Source organism: Dermochelys coriacea, chromosome 1 (assembly GCF_009764565.3).
Source record: "Dermochelys coriacea isolate rDerCor1 chromosome 1, rDerCor1.pri.v4, whole genome shotgun sequence".
NCBI classification, from domain to species: domain Eukaryota; kingdom Metazoa; phylum Chordata; order Testudines; family Dermochelyidae; genus Dermochelys; species Dermochelys coriacea.
In genome coordinates this window covers 135,289,338-135,308,407 of record NC_050068.2, presented here as the reverse complement: position 1 = coordinate 135,308,407, position 19,070 = coordinate 135,289,338, and the positions used below count along the sequence as shown (strand labels likewise).

Here is a 19,070-nt window from a genome sequence, read left to right as displayed (position 1 = left end):
AGTATCTTTTTCTCTGGGTTCTAGTGGCATATAGTAAAAATCACATTTTATTCTTGTGATTTGTCCCCAAAAACCCTACATAACATTCAATGCTTTTGGACTGCACTTCACATTTTCAAAGCAATGTGCAAAAATTGAGAATTAACTGGGTTTAAAAACAGTTAATGGGGATGTAAAATTGGATGAAGTTTTTCTTTTTCTCTATATATTTGATATATAAAAAATAAATTTTTATTTTTAGATGACCTCTTGCTTACAAAGTATCTCAAATACTGAAAAGTAAGAAAGCTTTTACAAATTTGAGGCCAGTAACTCTTGGAAATCAAATCAAATTCTTTTTCTTTTTTGTCCACGCAGTGGTGGATTAGCCACTGGGCCAACGGGGCCCATGCCCAGGGGCCCAGGCCAATTGGAGGCTCTGGAAAAATGGGTGCCTCTACACCTTGACCCTGGGTGGGGTTGGGAAGTGGGGCAAGCCCCGTGCCCCGACCCATTTCCCGGCAGGAGTGCCGGACGGGGCAAGCCCCCATGTCCCAACTCCATTTCCCCGGCAGGAGCGCCGTGGGGGAACTGCAGGTGGAAGGGGTGGTGAGGGGCCCCACTTGCTCTGGCCCAGGACTCCACAAAAGTATCATCTGCTTCTGGCCACCCCTGTACAACCTAATTTGAAGTGTTGATAATGCAAATAATCCTATCCAACTCCAAAAGACGAAGGTATCCCTAAAACAGTCCTGGGTTTCATTGTAATGAAACGCTAAAGCAAAGAAGAATATTTTTTGAGGTGAGATTTGGAGAGAGTGGCACTGGTTCAAACTGAGAACGCACCAGATGGATGAAGCAGCACAGGGTAAAGTGCAATGCCCCTAACTCCCAGACTGCAGAGAGTCACAGGCGGGGAATAGATAAATCAATACTGGAGGCCTGGAAAAAGTGACAGGAGACTATAAGTAAATGGGAGTGCAGAAAAGGGAGGTGAGGCAAGTCAGTGGAGAGTTTTGAGACTAGAAGGGTGGGTAAAAGGTGAGAGAGGATGGGAGAGAACAATCTTCTTGATTTCTAATAGGTAAGATTCTGTTTGGTCATTCCCTGCCAAATCTGGAAGCACTCTTTTTAATAGATTCTCAACTGTTTTGTCTAGTATTCTTTTACATGACCAGTGATGGGCTTTTGCCACTTCCTGCTAGCAGACTGTGGAGTCTTGCCCATGGTATTCAATCTATAATTTTATAGTATAACACAATTTTCCTTGGCATAAATTTCATCCCATTTCTCTTACCCTCCTAGATCAAGTGAGGAAAGATTCCTTTCCCTCTTGGGTATTTGCAAACTTCAAATACAGAGCAGCTGTGGGTATCTGGAGGTTTGAGAGAGAGACAAACTCTACTACTGGTTGTGGAACAATTTTGATATAAATAGGTCTTTTCTCTCTCCCTGACCCTTCATCTATAATTTATGGTGTCATACAGTAAACAACATAACATGTGAAAGTGAATGTGGTATAAACACCTAAGGAGATGCTTCAGCAGATCCAGAATTAAGTACAGATTACAATTTTCTGAGATGGCCAGACAGATTTAGACATGAAAGATGTTAGAGGACAGAGTTCACAGTCAAGGATGATTCCAATTTATTTAGCTTTAGGCACAAAGTTAAGGTCTAAGATGAGTGAACTTTAGTCTTGTATCAGTTCCAAGCTATGCTGCAGCATCCTACTGCTGGATGTTTCATAATCAAAGCAGAGAAATAGAGGGATCCGCAAGTGAATCAGGAGTGCATTTGCATAGATGTAATGTCAAAGCTAGCAAGGAGATATCCCAGGAGAGGGATGCAATGAACCGAATCTTGCAATATTTAAAACAAGAATGAATGAAGTGGGATGGAGTTGGCTAAGTGAAGACCCCAAGAAGTGATTTGAAATATGAGTTAAACCCCAGAGAAGAATGCTAGAAATGCATCTTAGTGAGGCACTGGAAAAAGATATAGTGTTGAAATATGCACTTAAGTTGTGAACAGATGAGAATCTACAAGGGATATGGCAAGGTAAGTATTGTGCAAATAAGATGTTAAAATCTACAGTGTATTTGAACTCAAAGGTTGAGTCAACTCCCATCCTGGGGTATTGACTCCAGATGATGGAGCTGAATATGAAGTGGGAGTGCAAAAAGAATAGACTGAAGTATGGCGTTTGGTCACATAGCTTGGATACCTTCATTTAGCTGCGACTTGGAAACAGCTGCAGGTGCTCTAGGGATACTGAGGTTGATAAATGTGCCCAAATCTTTACCCCGTAAAGGGAAAGGAGGAAGGATACGTAATGTGTGTTAAGCAGTGCCTATAGTATGTTTGCTTGATTTGCAAAGATTTTATAGTTAAGTAGCGAGCAGATAGCATTAATTGGATAACTAGGCAGCTGAACCTATGTTTAAATATGAGACTTGAAAACCTTCAAAAGCAGCCATGTCTTCCACTTCTAGGACTACAAACATGGCCATTGAATGTTCGGTGAGTAGAGCTGGAGGAGAAGCCTGCGAAGATGTCAAAGGACAGCACTGTAAATGTCAGTGGCTAAATAAAACCTATTTCTGGTAGGGAGGTTGTGTGCTAAGCTTGGCAGAATGTATTTCACAGTTCAGTTGTCATTCCAAGAGGTTCTGTGTTAGCTCTGGTGAATGTATAGGTGTGGAAATATAACTGCTTTGTTTTTCACTAGCTCTTAGTGTGTGCATGTTTTCTTGGGAAGGAAAGTTGTGGGGTATAGGGCTATATTTGTTAAATATCTCATAGAATTTAGAGACTACTAGAACAATCTAATACATTTTACTGCCAGGGAATCACTCACTGTTACCTACAAAACGTTTACTACAGATTAGTCCATCCCAGTTTTAAAAGTCCCCTGTGATGGAGATTCCACTGCTTGCTTTGGCAGACTGTTCCATGTCAGGAAATATGCCTGATATTCAGCCAAGTTTTTCCTTTCTAAATTTCAGCAGTTACATCCTCTTTTATTATGCTAAATAATTTTCCTTCCTCCTTGCTATTGGGAGGCTGTTTTCCTGTCCCCATTCACTTAGCCAAGCTGTATATTTTTAGCTCTTGATAATCTTTCCTTATTATCTATTCACTACAATAATCTTTGTAGCTGTTGCATGAGCTCCTTCCAATTTGTCAACATATTCTGGTAAGCAGATGCCCAGAACAGAACAGATTTTAGGAGTGGCCAAGCCAGAGCTATATATCTAAGGGCTATAGCTTCCGTGTTGATGTATGCACCCCAACATTTTATTGGCTTTTTTTAACAGCTTTTTCACCTTTTTCCAGTACTACTGTTTCCCACATTTCTCCCTCCGGTTGATATTTGTAGTTTGAATTACTGTATTTTTCCACAGAATTTAGGTTTTTATTTCAAGATGAACCTTTTTTAAAGTTTCCATCCACAATTCTCATCTCTGAAAGTCTTCGGATTATTCTACTATCCTAGCTAATGTTCTTAATGCCTTCCAGTTCAGTTTAATCTGTGAATTTCATTAATGTGCTGTTTAACCTTTTTTCTAAATGAATATTATTAAATAAGACTGTCCCTAATGCAGACCATTGCAGTGTGCCCCCCACCCCTGGTACCACACCTCTCCTCAACTTGTTACTTTGGAATGAGGAAACAGTCTGAAGGGCTACAAACAAAGGGTCATGATAACTGGTAGTGTTTATATTAAAGCCATTTTGACTCCATTTTGAGAATAGGGTTTTGTGAAACGCTGTACCAAAGGCTTAACCATAGTAAAATACAAATATATTAAATCTACTGCTTTACTTTGTCCACAGATTTTTTTAATACTATTAAGAAAGCAGTTAGGTTAGGTGGTACCCAAGCTTTCTGAATCCATACTACTAATTGGTTATAGAGTAGCAGCCATGTTAGTCTGTATTCACAAAAAGAAAAGGAGTACTTGTGGCACCTTAGAGACTAACAAATTTATTTGAGCATAAGCTTTCATGAGCTACAGCTTATTAGTCTCTAAGTACTCCTTTTCTTTTTACTAATTGGTTATGGTTCTCTTATCTATAGTTGCCAAATCCTGCTGGCTTTTGTCATGAAAGTAGTCCCATTGGCCAAATTTTCAAACCTGGTGTCCAAATCTTAGGGTTTTATACTACTACACATCACATTAGCATCCAAGTATAAAATCAATAACAACAGCTAATCCTTAGTGACTTCATGAAGTCTTTGGCTTTCCTCTCCTTTTGGCTCCTAAATATATATTTAGCCATCTCAAAAATGTGGCCTTGGAAAGTCAGGCCTGTTGCATGTAAGAGACTAAATATGGATATAGGAGTGAACTGTAGGCACCTAGGTTTAAAAAATTATGGCATTTAAGTGTAATGGGAATTTTATTGAAACGACTCTGATAAGTAAGGGCAGTAGGATTTGGCCCAAGATGTTAAAGGACTGATTTCTCTCACTACTTTATGATCAATACAACTTACTAGGATCAGCCTATGCAATGTAACTTGGGGGATTGGGAGTCCCATGCTCCCTTATCCACCTCGCGGGGGTCGCATTAGCCTCGCATAATTACACCAGGCCAGTGAGGATAAATGGAGCAGAGACTACAGCGCTTGTGGACTCTGGGAGTGCTATCACCCTCATATCGGGTAAGCTGGTAAAATATAGTCAGTTGCTACAAACCAAACGTGTAGCAGTGATGTGCGTGCATGGGGCCGTGAGCCATTACTCACCATCCAGTGGAGATAGAGGTTCAGGAAAACCCCTTGAGGTGACCGGGGGCGTAGTTCCTAAACTCCCATATCCTGTCGTCATTGGGAGGGACTATCCAGGGTTTGATAATTTACTCCCCCCGGAGAGGCTGGAGGGAGGTGGAGACCCTGAGGTCAGCGACTCATCACTGGGGGAATGTCAACCCCCAATGTTCGCTCAGATTTCTCAGGATCTGTTCTCAGCCCCCCAAAAGACCTGGAAGACAAAAAAAAGAGAGGAAGGCCGCGAAGGCCTTGGGAACCCGGATCCTGACCCAGGGCCAGAAGACCTCCCTAGTAGGCAGATGGACGCGAGCAGCCAACAGAGAAACTTCCACCACCGAAGGTGAGCCAGAAGCTGCCCCAACCATGACGGCGGTGAGCCATTGGAAGAAGCAGAAGCCGGCCCCTGGGAGCTTGGGCAGGTTACTCCCGGGAGAGAGACTTTTGGGCGGGACCAGGCGGAGGCCCCCAGATATGATAACACCAGGAAAGAGGTGGCAGAGATCGATGGGATACCAGTGGATGGGAAGGTCCGGGGTCCCGCACCTTACTTTATAGTGAAGAAAGATCTCCTGTACTGCGTGGTGCAAATGCAGGAGCAAGAGATGCAACAACTTCTGGTGCCACAAAAACATCAAAAAGCCATATTGAGTCTCGCCCACAGTCACCTGTTTGGAGGACACCTAGGGGTAGAGAAAACCCAGGCACAGATCCTGCGGAGGTTCTTCTGGCCAGGAGTACATAAAGATGTCTGGCGATACTGTACCTCTTGTCCGGAGTGTCAGTTACATAGCTCTCGCCCACACTTGCGGGCTCCTTTGGTACCTCTTCCAATAATAGAGGTTCCTTTTTAATGGATAGCTATGGATCCGGTAGGGCCCCTAGAGAAGACAGCTCGGGGCCACCAACATGTGCTTGTTGTACTGGACTATGCAACCCGGTACCCGGAAGCTGTTCCCCTGCGCAATACAGCTTCCAAGACAATAGCTAAGGAGCTAGTACAGATCTTTGCCTGGGTTGGGCTACTCAAGGAGATATTGACTGATCAAGGGACACCTTTCATGTCCAAGTTGATGAAAGATCTCTGTTCATTGCTCCATGTACAAGCCCTATGGACCTCTGTATACCACCCGCGAACAGATGGCCTTGTGGAAAGGTTCAATAGGACCCTCAAGGCCATGATCAGGAAAGTGGTGAGCCGGGATGGGAAAGATTGGGATACCCTATTGCCTTACCTCATGTTCGCCATCCGGGAGGTTCCACAAGCCTCCACGGGTTTCTCTCCATTTGAACTACTATATGGGTGCCACACTCGCGGTATATTGGATATAGCCAGAGAAGCCTGGGAAGAGCAGCCAAATCTCGGAAGGAACATAGTTGAGCATGTACTGCAGATGAGAGATCGGATAGCCCGAGTTACGCCCATCGTACGGGAACATTTGGAGAGAGCACAGGAGACCCAACGAACCCGTTATAACCACCAAGCGAAGCTTCGACAGTTCCAACCAGGGGATCGGGTGGGGATACTGGTGCCCACAACAGAAAGTAAACTGTTGGTCCAGTTGCAGGGACCCTACGAAATAATCAAAGCTGTGGGAGACGTGAACTATAAGGTGCAGCAGCCAGGCCGCCAGAAATCGGAGCAAATTTACCACATCAATCTTCTAAAACCTTGGCATGATCGAGAGACATGCTTAGTCATGCAGGAGACCCTTCCCCAGGAGGATAACTTACACAAGCAAGTGAGGATATCATCCGACTTGACGCCGATCCAAAAGATCGAGGCAGCCGACATGATTAATTGCAACAGAGATGTGTTCTCTACAAAACCAGGGCGGACGACTGAGACCTATCACCATATCCGCACGATCCTCGGAGCCAAGATAACATTGAGACCCTACGAATCCCAGCAGCCAAAAGAAAGGAAATCAAGGCTGAAGTAAAGAAAATGTTAGAATTAGGGTTATTGAAGAATCTTATAGTCGGTGGTCCAGTCCAATTGTTCTAGTGCCTAAACCTGACGGTACCATGAGATTCTGTAATGACTTTCGCCGACTGAATGAAATATCCCAGTTTGATGCATACCCCATACCACGCATCAACGAACTGGTTGACCGACTGATTAGTGCCTGATTCTTGACTACACTGGATCTGACAAAAGGATACTGGCAGATTCCTCTGACCAAAGAAGCTAAAGAAAAGACAGCACTCTCCTCCCCGGATGGGCTATTCCAGTACACCGTCCTCCCTTTTGGGCTACATGGGGCCCCAGCCACATTCCAGTGCCTCATGGATAAGCTGCTGCGCCCCCATACTAGTTATGCAGCTGCATACCTAGATGTCGTCATCCATACGCCAGACTGGGGAACCCACTTGGGGAAAGTTGAGGCAGTACTGCGCACCTTAAGGCGGGCTGGCCTCACTGCTAATCCCGCTAAATGCGCCATAGGGCTAGCAGAGGCTAGGTACCTGGGATATATTGTGGGAAGGGGCATAGTTAAGCCCCAAACGAATAAGCTAGAGGCAATTCAAAACTGGCCCCAGCCGACCCGAAAGAAGCAAGGTCCGTGCGTTCCTAGGCATGGTAGGCTACTACTGACGGTTTATTCCCCACTTCGCCACTAGGGCAAGTCCCCTAACAGACCTGGTGAAGACCCAAGGTCCAGACATGGTAAAGTGGACCGACACAGCAGAGAGAGCATTTACAGACCTTCGGACAGCCCTCTGTAATGACCCTGTACTCATAGTCCTGGACTTTAACAGGGAATTTGTTTTACAAACAGACGCTTCCGAGGTGGGGTTGGGAGCAGTTCTGTCGCAAATGGTGGGAAAAGAAGAACACCCAATCCTCTACCTAAGCAGAAAGCTTCTCCCAAGAGAACAGAAATATGCAGTAGTCGAGAGAGAATGCTTTGCTGTCAAATGGGCTATGGAGACACTGCGTTATTACCTCTGAGGCCGGCGATTTACTCTTGTGACGGACCATGCACCCCTCTAGTGGATGCAGCGGAATAAGGAAAAGAATGCAAGGGTCACCAGGTGGTTCTTATCCCTCCACCATTCCAGTTCCGCATACAACACAGGGCTGGATGCCTCCATGGCAACGCTGATGGTCTGTCACGAGCATACTGCCTGGCGTCCCTAGTTCCCCAACTCTATGGTGTTGAGCAGAGCGGGGGATATGTGACGGGGTAAGGCCAGATGGCCATGGAAGAGTAGTGGGAGATAGATAGATTAGCTCCAGGCTAAACAAATCCCTGCTACCAGGATAAGTGAAAGGGCAGCTGCTCCAGGTCAATTAAGACACCTGGGGCCAATTAAGAACTTTGCAGAAGGTAGGGAGAAGGCTAGGTTGATTGGGACACCTGAAGCCAATCACGGGCTGGCTGAAAATAGTTAAAAGCCTCCCAGTTAGTTAGGTGGGTGTGCATGTCAGGAGCTGTGGAAAGAAGTTGTGCGGTTGGAGAGGTTGAGTAGTACACAGCATATTAGGCACAAGGAAGGAGGCCCTGAGGTAAGGGTGAAGTGGAGCTTGAGGAAGTGAGGGCTGCTGTGCGGGAAGTAGCCCAGGGAATTGTATATATCATGTTTCTAAAAGGTCAGCTACCATAGCTGATACTATTAGGGTCCCTGGGCTGGAGCCCGGAGTAGAGGGTGGGCCCGGGCTCTTCCCCCCGCCCCGATCTTTGCCCCCTGTTTAATTACTGAGACTGGGAGACAACAGAGACTGTGCAAGGAAGGATAACTTCTCCTCACCTCCCTCACTGGCTTATGATGAAAATGGCTCAGTAGACGGTGACCCTTGTCTCAAGAGAAAGAAGGGTTACGTGGAGGGTCACAGTGAGCCTCTGAGGCTATCGAAATCCGCCCAGGAAACGTGGGACCCACGGAGGCAAGGACAGAGCTTTGTCACAGCTTGCTTACCCAGTTTTATTTTAAAAACTATTACATTGTACTTCTGTTCATTTGTGTTCACATTTGTATTGTGATCTTTGCTAGCCAGAGGAGAAGGAAAGGATTTTAAATTCTGCTTTAAGCTCTCTGTGTACGTTATGTGTACACAGATGCATCCATACACAATTGCTTGTTTTCCTTTGGTTTGTGCTGTATGAGAGCCAAACCTTACTTGCTTCTTAAAGTCAGCAGAAGATAAACTGGAGGCGGTGTGCACATTGTGTTTGTTCTCTGCAAGAGCAGAGGGCATATGGAATAAATCAAAATGTGAAGCATAATAATAGGGTCTCATGGGAAAGAAAGCCTTGTGATTGTGTGATGACTCTCCTTAGAGACAGCAATAGGGGGGCTAGTTTCATAGCTGAGTCATGTGACAGGAGGGGGCTTCTTTCATTCTCACATGCATCCCCACTTCTTATGTCACAAATCCATTCTTTGCTGAGGGAATTGATTAACATTCATTGGGAGCCTCTGGAGAAAGAGAGGGAAGGGGAAAGAGAGCAAGCAAGGAGAAAGGACGGTTAGCCGATTCTTCCAATCCCAGCTACATAGAAGTTGGGACACAATCAGACACAGAATGGCTATTTGTAACTGGGGTCCTTGGTGACGTATGGCTGAGTGTTTCCTGGCACAAATCTTTATGGACCAGTAAGCAAGGCGAAATTGAAGCTGACAAGACTTTTTGCATTTTGGAAAGGACTGTAATCTACTGTAGTGAAGAACAGAGCCACTCAATCACTGCTGCTGTAAAGAAGAGACAGAAGGGAGTCAGAAAGAAAGAAGAGAAAAAGATTTTGCTGGGAGGAGGAGGGGGGGAGGGGGAGAAAGCATTTTTGGTGGATGGTATGAAGCCAGCCATGGAAACTGCAGCAGAGGAAAATACAGAACAAAGCCAAGAGAAAAAAGGTACCCAGAGGTCTAACAATAGCCTGTTTAAATCTTTTCATTGAGGGCACTTAAAGAGGTTAGACCGTTTTTGTCACTCTTTTTAGAACAGCTCTTAAACAATCATTATTGCATCTTTCTAGCTTTCAGGGTTTTTTTTCCCCTGTAAGGCTTGACAGCAAATTAATAGAGAAGGAATCTTTCCCTCTGTATATGTTCTCGCTGTGAACCTTCTCCAACCCCATTAAAATGGTGTGTTTTTGCAAAAGAAGCCTTGTTGTTGCTCCTTCTTTGATCAGTTCCGGTAAATTAGTTTAGAGAGAAAATGTGTGTAGGGTCCTGAAAGCCATAATCAGAAATTTTCACTATGAGACAAGCCATGTAGCAGTGCTTTAGTGTTGGGCAATGCGGTGTGGGAGACCTAGTTTACAGGAACATGTAGCTTTCTTCCCATTTAGAATGACATCCCTAGCTGCCTTGATGCAGTAGATTGGTGCCAGATAGCAGACTGATTTTAATTCCTTTTCATCATCTACATTTTACTCCATAGACTTTTGTTTCCCTATGGTAGGAAAAAAGAGAATAGCGCACTGAGTGAAGCAACATTGAAGTCCCAGCGTGTGTGTGTGATATCCAGAATTGCTCCTTGATGGGGAGAAGAGTTCCAAATGTATTATTCTGAGATAAGAAATTGGCAGTGTGGTAGGAGAGAGACTTAATTTAATCTGAGTGCTCCACGTGATTGATTGATCTAAAGTCCAGCACTTCACAGGATAAATTCCACCACTGAAGGACTGTTACATTTTGGAATCAGACTGCCATATAATTCATGCCGTTCAATGTAGCAGGCTATTGTACCAAGAGGTACAATATATTCTGCTGAGTGAAACGGCTCTAAGAAAAATTATCTTAAGTTTTTTCTTATGAACTCCTGACAATACCTAGATAATGAGATCTCCTCAGGAACCTGTTGCATGTATTATTTCTTAGCTATTATAATATATCAACTGGTTCAACTGCTAATTTATATCACTAGATTTTAGGGGATTTTCATATAAACAAGCATTTAATTATATACATAGTGAAAACCTTTGATACCAGAGTTTGAAAAATATTTTGTTTCCCTGGTTTGAAGTTTTATTTTTCTTTTCTAGTCTAATTCGAAACCAGTGTCAATTTCAACAAAATGAAATTTGGCAAGTGATTAGACCATAGAAAAACATAATCCCCTAGGGATTTTCCAAAAAAGCGTTACAATGCCGAGAGATTAAACTTTGAAAGCCATGCATGGGCAGCAACCAACTTTACTGGCAATTTAGAATACATATTAATGTACAAAGTATAAATCCTCAATACTTTGATTAAAAGAGCCATCTCAGTCACTTAGATAATTTTAAAAGGTCTAAAGTTTTCCTTTCCACCAGGTAAATAATATATATTTTAAATAGTCTAAGTATATATAATATTTACCAGCTCTAAAAATGTTATTTCCATATATTGTGCATCACAAATAACGTCCCTTGCAGACCCAATAATGATTAGATGATGATTTTCATCCTTGCCTAAATCCCCAAACACAGCATATAGAGAATATTCATTATTTTAAACAAGTTATCAAACTTAAGGCTGATATGCATGACGAATGATAAACTGTCTTGTTTTCATAAAGGGGCAAGCAGAAGGGACTTGGAGCCTTAATTTTACCAGTGTTTCCTGGCTTTCCTGTATCTAGTTTGACACACTGAACATGATATTTAAATGCATTTAGTATTTTTATGACTTTGTTATTCTTGCCTACTTCATCATTTATGAAAGTAACATACAGCCTTACAGACACTGTGAAGTTATATCTTCATTCAGTTCAGCATTGCCTTTCATAAATTCAAACAGTGTACTATGCATGGCAATAAAATATGAAGAATAGAACTGGTTGCCTCTTCTCAATTTAAACAATGAAATAAAATAATCCTCCAGGTTAACTTGCTTGTTCCTTTCTACAAATAATCAGTGAGGAAGGGCATTGAGGTTTTTTTTGAGATTTTTGGGCCAGATTGTCAGAAGGGTTTGGCCGCTATTTAGGCACCTAAATGAAGAGGCAGGATTTTCATAAGAGCCCAGCACCTGGGGTAGCTCACACTGAGAATCAGACATCCCAAACCCGTGGGGAAAAAACACAGAAATTGAGCTCATTTTTGGCTTAATTGGCTTATGAGTTGCTTGTTTGGCTTGAAGCTTGTTGCTTCTTTTTTTTTCCTTCTTTTTTTTGATCGGCTCCCGACAAGCAGGGGCAAGGGTGGGAAGAGAGAGTGTCAGGGGTGCAGAGCAGGCCCATCATAGTCCCAGACTGCACACCGGCGGGATCTAGTCACATAGAGTGTTGGGGTTCTTAGGGATTGGCTTGTTTTGGCCTGATTTTGAAATGGGATTAGCTTGAGTTTTGGCTTATTGTGAAAGTCGGGGTGCTCATTTACCATGTGAAAATTGGCAACTGTGCTGAGAACGTTCCTGGGCACTCTTGAAAATCCTGCCATTTCATGTAGGTGCCTAAATAGGAACTGAGCCTTTTGGAATATCTTGCTATTTACTCCAGTGCCGAAAACTGGAGCTATTAGATTCTGAGATCTTTTAAGCATGTGAATACCCTTCAATATTTTCTTTTAAAAATCACAATTTTTTTTTTTTTACAAAACCTTACTTTCAGAAATAAATTGCCAACTTAAATGAAATAAAATAAGCCAGACATGCTGGGGTTTGTTTTTATTTCTTATTGCTCTTTAACAACAGGAACTGTGATTGTGTTAACACACCATAAATATTGAATAAGAAAAGATCCTAACCATTCATCTCCATTTAGATCTCCAAGTTCATGTACAGTATCATGTGCGTACACGCAGACTGTGGGGAAAAGAAACGTTTAATTTGAAGTGTATATAACACAGTAGGAAAAATGTCCGTTTTCACTATTAATGATGGTCTACATTTCTATGGATTTTTAAATCAAAGGATCTCAAAGTGCATTTACAAAAACAATAGCAATACAAACATTTATTAACTTTATGTAGAATCAGCACTCCAGTGAGGTAAGAGAGGACGATATAGCATATAGTATACTTCAGCCACCCTTGCCTCCGTAGAAAATGTTGCACAATAACATTGTATAACAGTGCAGGACAACAAGTGAAGTTGTGGTTTACTTACAGTATCTACACATTTATGCAACTAAATATTGCTACGGCATACGTGCAATTCACGTGCTTTCTCAAACTATGGTAAATATAATGCGGCAGATGCTTAGCTGGTGTAAACAGCAATAGATCCATTGACTTTAGTGCAGCTACAACAATTTACACCTGCTGAGGATCTGCCCCAAAGTGTTTAAAAATATTTAGTTATTTGGGAATGACTGTGCAAATTACATCTTTTTTACGTTACGAGTACATTCGAAAATTGCAAGTAAGTTAATTCAGGGTTCATATTAAATCATAAAAGTATTCCCCCTTCAGGCAATGATGCATAGTCCAGCTGTTGGATTTGCAACATCCTTCATAGAGCTATTTCTCTCAAGATAGACAAGAATGACGCTGCCCTGATTTTTTAATTGGAAGCTGAACAACGCCCTTGTTCACAGAGATAGGAAATAATTATTGCTTAGTTTGCATATCCACAGCTCTTATCAGAGAGAAACACCATGAGCAGACCTCATGTAAATGTTGAGCAGATATTTTACAGAGCTACGGAACAGACTGAATGCACTTAAAGATGAGGGTTTACAAATTATTACAAATGACACAGTTTATCTTGTAGGCATTAAATTAAATCAAAACGTGAGGACTAGGTAGGTAGATTCACTGAGCTGGAATAAATGGGCAAAATGAAATGCCGTTTTGTATCAGCGGTGGAGGAGATGCCTCCAGATACATATTAAGAGAGACAAGAAGTTTGCTTTTTTCATGCAACAATGAAAAATTTTACTCTTAAGTTGTAAAAGTGCCAAAAAATTGCTGTGAATGACCATAATAAATTAGGCATGAAGGTCTGGTAAAAAGCAATTCCTGAGAAATAGTTTTATTGTATTAGACTAATGCATAAAAAGCTCCAATTGTATATGCTGTATTATAAAAATAGATGGAAAAATCTGAGCAGTTGTGCTGGAAATTCATGTTGATTGTAGGTTAGAAGGGAGCACTTAATCAGTGAAAATGGAGTTCATAATTAGGAATTGCTGTGACAGATTTCAAACAAAGAGTTTTGTTATTCATGATTATATATTAGCCTAAAACAATACAATTACATGTCAATTTTTATAATGTTTTATACCAACTTTTTAAAAAGTGTGAATTTGCAAAATGTGTGTAGTTTAAAACCAAAATAATTAAGTATCATTATAGAGATAAGGTGGGTGAGGTAGTAACTTTTATTCAACCAACTTCTGTTTATCCAATAAATGGAGATGAATGGTTAGGGTCTTTTCTTGTTCAATATTTATGGTGTGTTAACACAAATCCAGTTCCTATTGTTACAGAGTGGTGTAAGCTTGAAATCTTGTTTCTCTCACCAATAGAAGTTAGTTCAATAACAGATATCATCTCATCCACCTTTGTCTTCTAATATCCTGGGACTGATACGGCTATACTACTGTATACAACAAGTATAATTGACTTCTTAATGTTAAAGGTTAATATCATTTTGAGGGAAGCCCTTGATTGTATAAAGATTAGGCATTTGGTGACTTGATGGATATGAAGATTGTGGCTCAGGTACCTTGATCCCACAAATGAGAATGTGCCAAGCTCACTCAAAGAAGTAGTGAAGATTACTTACCTGTAATTTAAATTCTTCAAGATGAACCTCTGCATATTCCCACATGTGGGATCAAGGCACCACAAGCAGGAATGTGCAAAAGCCCATCAAAGAAGAGATGCTTTTTCTTTTTAGGTTGTTTGAATAACACAATAACCCATCATCTTATACAAATTATACTTATTAGCCAAAGTTTTCAAAGCTAGGCCTCAATTGTTAGGCTCCTAAATCCCTATTTCAAAGGTGCTGAGCTGCCCTAGTTCCCTTTGATTTCAGTGGGATTTGTTGGTGCTCATCCCTCCTGAACAATGCCAGTTAAATAGAAGTGCCTAACTATAAATCTAGAAGTGAAACATTTTGGAGTCTAGCCTAGAAAATCTTGGCCGTTACATATGACAGGGATAACAATGTGTCAAACCTAGTGATTCAGGTTTTAATTAGTAGGATTTGATTTCTGACTAAAAAGTGAATATCTTAAAAAGAGCGTATCCCCAGTAGTTTGCCCAAATGATCACTTGAAGGAAGACTTAGACATATGTGATACAGAATATGGAAAACCAGATTGCACTGTACATGCACAATAGGCATGATATGGCACCATACAGAGCATTGTCATGGAATCAGAGCAAACATGGAAGAGGACCAACTATGTCATCTACAGTAATCCTTAATCCTTCCCGTTACCTGGCTAGTCTTGCTCCCAGTATTATAGTCACTGGATAATTGTTGGGTGGAGTTTTCACCACTTCCCTTGAGGAGACTCTTCATAATCTCCTTTAGGAAATAATGATCAGATTACATTTTCTGTGATTAATTACTCCATATCAAGACTACATGGCCCGTTTTAACCCTCCCCCACCCACATCCACCTCATCTCCCACACACATTTTTTATTAGAAGACCACAGATGGTTCTTTCATTGATGTATAAACAACAAAGAAATGTAGAGTTTGACCCCAGGAACTACCATAGATGTATATAGTTGTGTGAACTGTAAATTAGAGCACCTGTAGCTAGTATTTGTGCGACATGATACATAAACTATGTAAATAGTTTCAAAATGACATACAAATTCTAAAAAGGATATCCAGCTATAGCTAATCATTGTACCTAAATAGTAACCTAAAGTAATCCTAAAAGTGCAACTTCCACTGAATTATAATTTTCTCCATTAAAAATGAACCGAAATACTTTTGAAATAAATATTCAGTGCTATTTAGTATACTAAATCATGAACAAAACATGGAGAGTTAAGGCCTAGTTCTGCCATAATTTATGGAGGCCATCATTGCTCACACTAAAGTCTGTCGGATTTCTTATGAAAATACTTTTGATGAAAAGAAATAACAAATTTTGGACTTTTTTCCCTAGAAATTTAGAAATAGTTCAGTTACAAATTCTTGGGCTTTGTCATAAAACCAGAAAGTTTCAAAATTTCCATGAACATTTTAGTTTCCAAAAATGCCTTTTCATTAAAAAAAAAAGACAGTTTTGACCATTGCTATTAAAATTAAATAAGAGGATGTTTAAAAATCAGTCCTTATACTTACCTGCCAGCTCATGATTTTAGGTTTCAGTGTTTCTCCAACAAGAATTAGTGATCCAACTGGCATCTGTGGTAGAGTAAGGGAACTCCAGAACTCTGACCTCACGTCTGACAAGATAAAAGCCTTTCCATTTATTTTTATTTATATGAGTTTATATTAGTATTATATTAGTATTCTGGCATCTTAAATGTTTTAAGAGTATGTATTTGAATTTAAATTCTCTTTTATGATGAAAAATGCTTTCTCTTAAACCACATTCTAATTTTATATCATTTTCTTCTCCAAAAAGTAATTAGTAATCTTTTATTTAAAAAAAAAACAAACTAGCGGTTTTATGTACATTAGAGAAATGGCAAACAATAATAACTGAACATTGCATGTTTGAGGAAAGCAAGTATATGAGAAACAATGAATAGTACTATACAGTATCAGCAAGTGCGTTCTGCCTTCATTCTCTATTTTTGATATTGCATTCAATTACTATGGCATCTATTGTGATTGCATAAACAGGATCATTACTGAATGAGCAACAGGAGGAGAGGAAGTTGTTGCAGGAGTTGCCTTTGGATACATAATCATTTTTGGAAGGTGCACTAGAAAACATTTGAAAAGTAATTGAATATGTAGGCTGTCGAACTTCTGTTTTGGGTTTTTTTTTTGTTTGAGGGGGGGAATGGGAAAGGTTTCCCCAAGTAGAAGAACAGAATATATGAAGCAGAATAACTTCTTTCATGAAAAATATGGGCTATATATAAAGCTGTTGGCATAAATTACAAAGAGAAGAAAATGATCAAGAGGAAATAAACTACTAAGCATTCATTAAAGAATCCACTGATGTTAACTTGGTATTGCTTCCAAGGACTCTTTTGCATCAGGTAGTAATACTACCAACAGATTATTCATTAATATAATGTGTATATAATTTCGTTTCCCATCTTCCTAGATACAGATGACTGGACTCATAGGACCAGATTCTTCTCTCACTCCTGATTTACATTCGTGGAACTGTACTGAAGTTAGTGGAGTTACACCTGTATAAAAACAGTGTGAGAGGAGAATCACACCATATACTTCTGTTTTTAGACTAGAAATTTGTGGTACCTTATCTTTTTAGCAACCTGCTTCTCTGACCTCTTGGAAAGTAATTGTTTGTAATGTCCTAAGCTATATCTCATCCACCTGCTGAAATGCTGCTAAATAAGATTTATTTTGGACAAAGATGACAGTTACCTGTTCATGTAGCTACTACAAAGTGGAACTTCCAGTGTATTTTAAGAAATGATCCATCTTGCATTGACAGTAGGGTGACCAGACAGCAAATGTGAAAAATCGGGGTGGGGTAATAGGAACCTATATAAGAAAAAGACCCCAAAATCGAGACTGTCCCTATAAAATCAGGACATCTGATCACCCTAATTGACAGCCTGGCAATTCATAACCAGGCAAGGTGAAAAAATGTTGATCCAAAAGCAATTTGATGTTGTTTTGCCAATAGCCTCTTTCCTTGATGCTCAGGAGCAGTAAAGCTTTGAAGAATTCTCCCAACGAATTACAGATCATTACATATGACTGGAAATGACGTGACACTACTGAAATTTCTCAACAATTGAGAAAGGACTGGGGGGGAGAGAACAGTAATGGGTCAAATTCTGCTCACACGTACATTTGTAAAACTGGAGTAACTCTGCTGAAATCAATAGAGCTGGTCAAAATTTGTACCAGTGTGAGAGTAGCTTTTCTAATCTATTTGTTTTAAGAAGTTAACTTTGCGTCACTGGACAGATTTGTGTTTGTGTGTCTCTCTCTACATCTGGTGGTAATTGTCTAACTCTGTTGGATTTAGGATACTTTAAAAATAGATATTTGGTTTCTCACAATTCTGTTTCCCTTTCTGCCCTCTCTCTTAGAGAAGGGACTGCTTGCCAGAAAAGAGAAGGGGGTTAGTGTAGGGTAAGTGAGTTTTGGTGATCAGAGACCACAACAGACTGGAATGTTTTAATATGTATTTATGTTCATTCAAAACCTAGAGGAGTTTTAAACATTCTTGTGTCAGTAATGGTCTTTAGTTCATAACTTTAACAGCCTATTCTGTTGATTTTCCTCCTCTTTGTTGGTACAAATAAGTTATATTTCAGTTATTAAACCTCAGCATATTTTTCTGGACTCTCCACTTAATTTTAAAATTAAATGAATAAAAGTATTTAACAAATTTTTTTTTTTTGCTGGAGACACTGACGTTTTACCACCTAAAATTGGCAGTGATCACCAGACCAGAAATGGAAATTGGCAGGTACCACTGGATGTACAGGAGTTCAAGGCCACACCAGTACCATCATGTGCCAGCATTGAGAGGCAATATTAGTCCTTTGGGGATTCAAGGTAAATAAAGGGCTGGGGTGAAATCTAAATGGAGAGTTCAAATACGGTAGTACAAATATGATTTGCAGTAGCTGTAACCTTTTCAAAAATGTTTTTCTATGTTTCGTAGTCAGTTAGGAGTCTGATTTTTCTCATGATTGCTTGAAATAAACTTTAATTTTAATCTGTTAGTGTTGGAAAGGCAGTAGCTTGCAATTATAGATGTCCTTTTGTTAACTGTATTGCCAGCAATCATTTCAAAACTGTCCACAGCCAAGGCAGGATAGTATTGCTGTGTATGCAACCCAGGAAGAAACTGATGATGATATAATTTATAGTCCATCAGTTGGCTTCCATGTCCAAAGAGAGAGCAATACTTAATGCAGTGGGTCTCCTATCAAGTGCTTCTTTGAACAGTATTTCACGTAATAGCTCATTTTCCAGTAACAACTCTGTGTGTCATGTTTTAAAGAGAGACTGAGGCCAAGATTTTCCAAAGTGATTAGTGATTCTGCATATGTCAGATTTTGGATGCCCAACTTGAGTCACTAAAATGGAGGCCTGATTTTTCAGAGGGTGAGCACTCAGCACTTTTTGAAAATTACCTTTGAAGTGTCTCAGGTCAAACAACATGTAAGGTTATTTTGCCCAACCAGCCTCTTCCCTGGATGAAGCTGATCTATTTAATCCCATTCAGAGATTTGAGCACTACATTTGGAGAACATTCACCAAGTTTTCCACTTAGCCCCTTCCCTTATATAACCCGATGGC

General features: G+C 40.5%; 1 protein-coding gene across 10 annotated transcripts in view; it reads left to right on the top strand.

Annotated features, from left to right (window-relative positions):
- GPM6B (glycoprotein M6B) overlaps positions 1-19,070 on the top strand; it is a 148,715-nt gene that overhangs the window by 99,662 nt on the left and 29,983 nt on the right. For 2 of the 10 annotated variants that reach the window (XM_038387261.2, XM_038387264.2), the window contains exon 2: positions 18,201-18,320. The exons of 4 other annotated variants lie outside the window; for them this stretch is intronic. In XM_038387261.2, the coding sequence (XP_038243189.1) occupies positions 18,201-18,320 (120 nt within the window). Of the gene's footprint in view, positions 1-9,016; positions 9,616-18,200; positions 18,321-19,070 lie in introns of those variants that run through there. 4 more of the 10 variants (XM_038387273.2, XM_038387274.2, XM_038387263.2 and 1 more) reach the window with 4 other exon arrangements.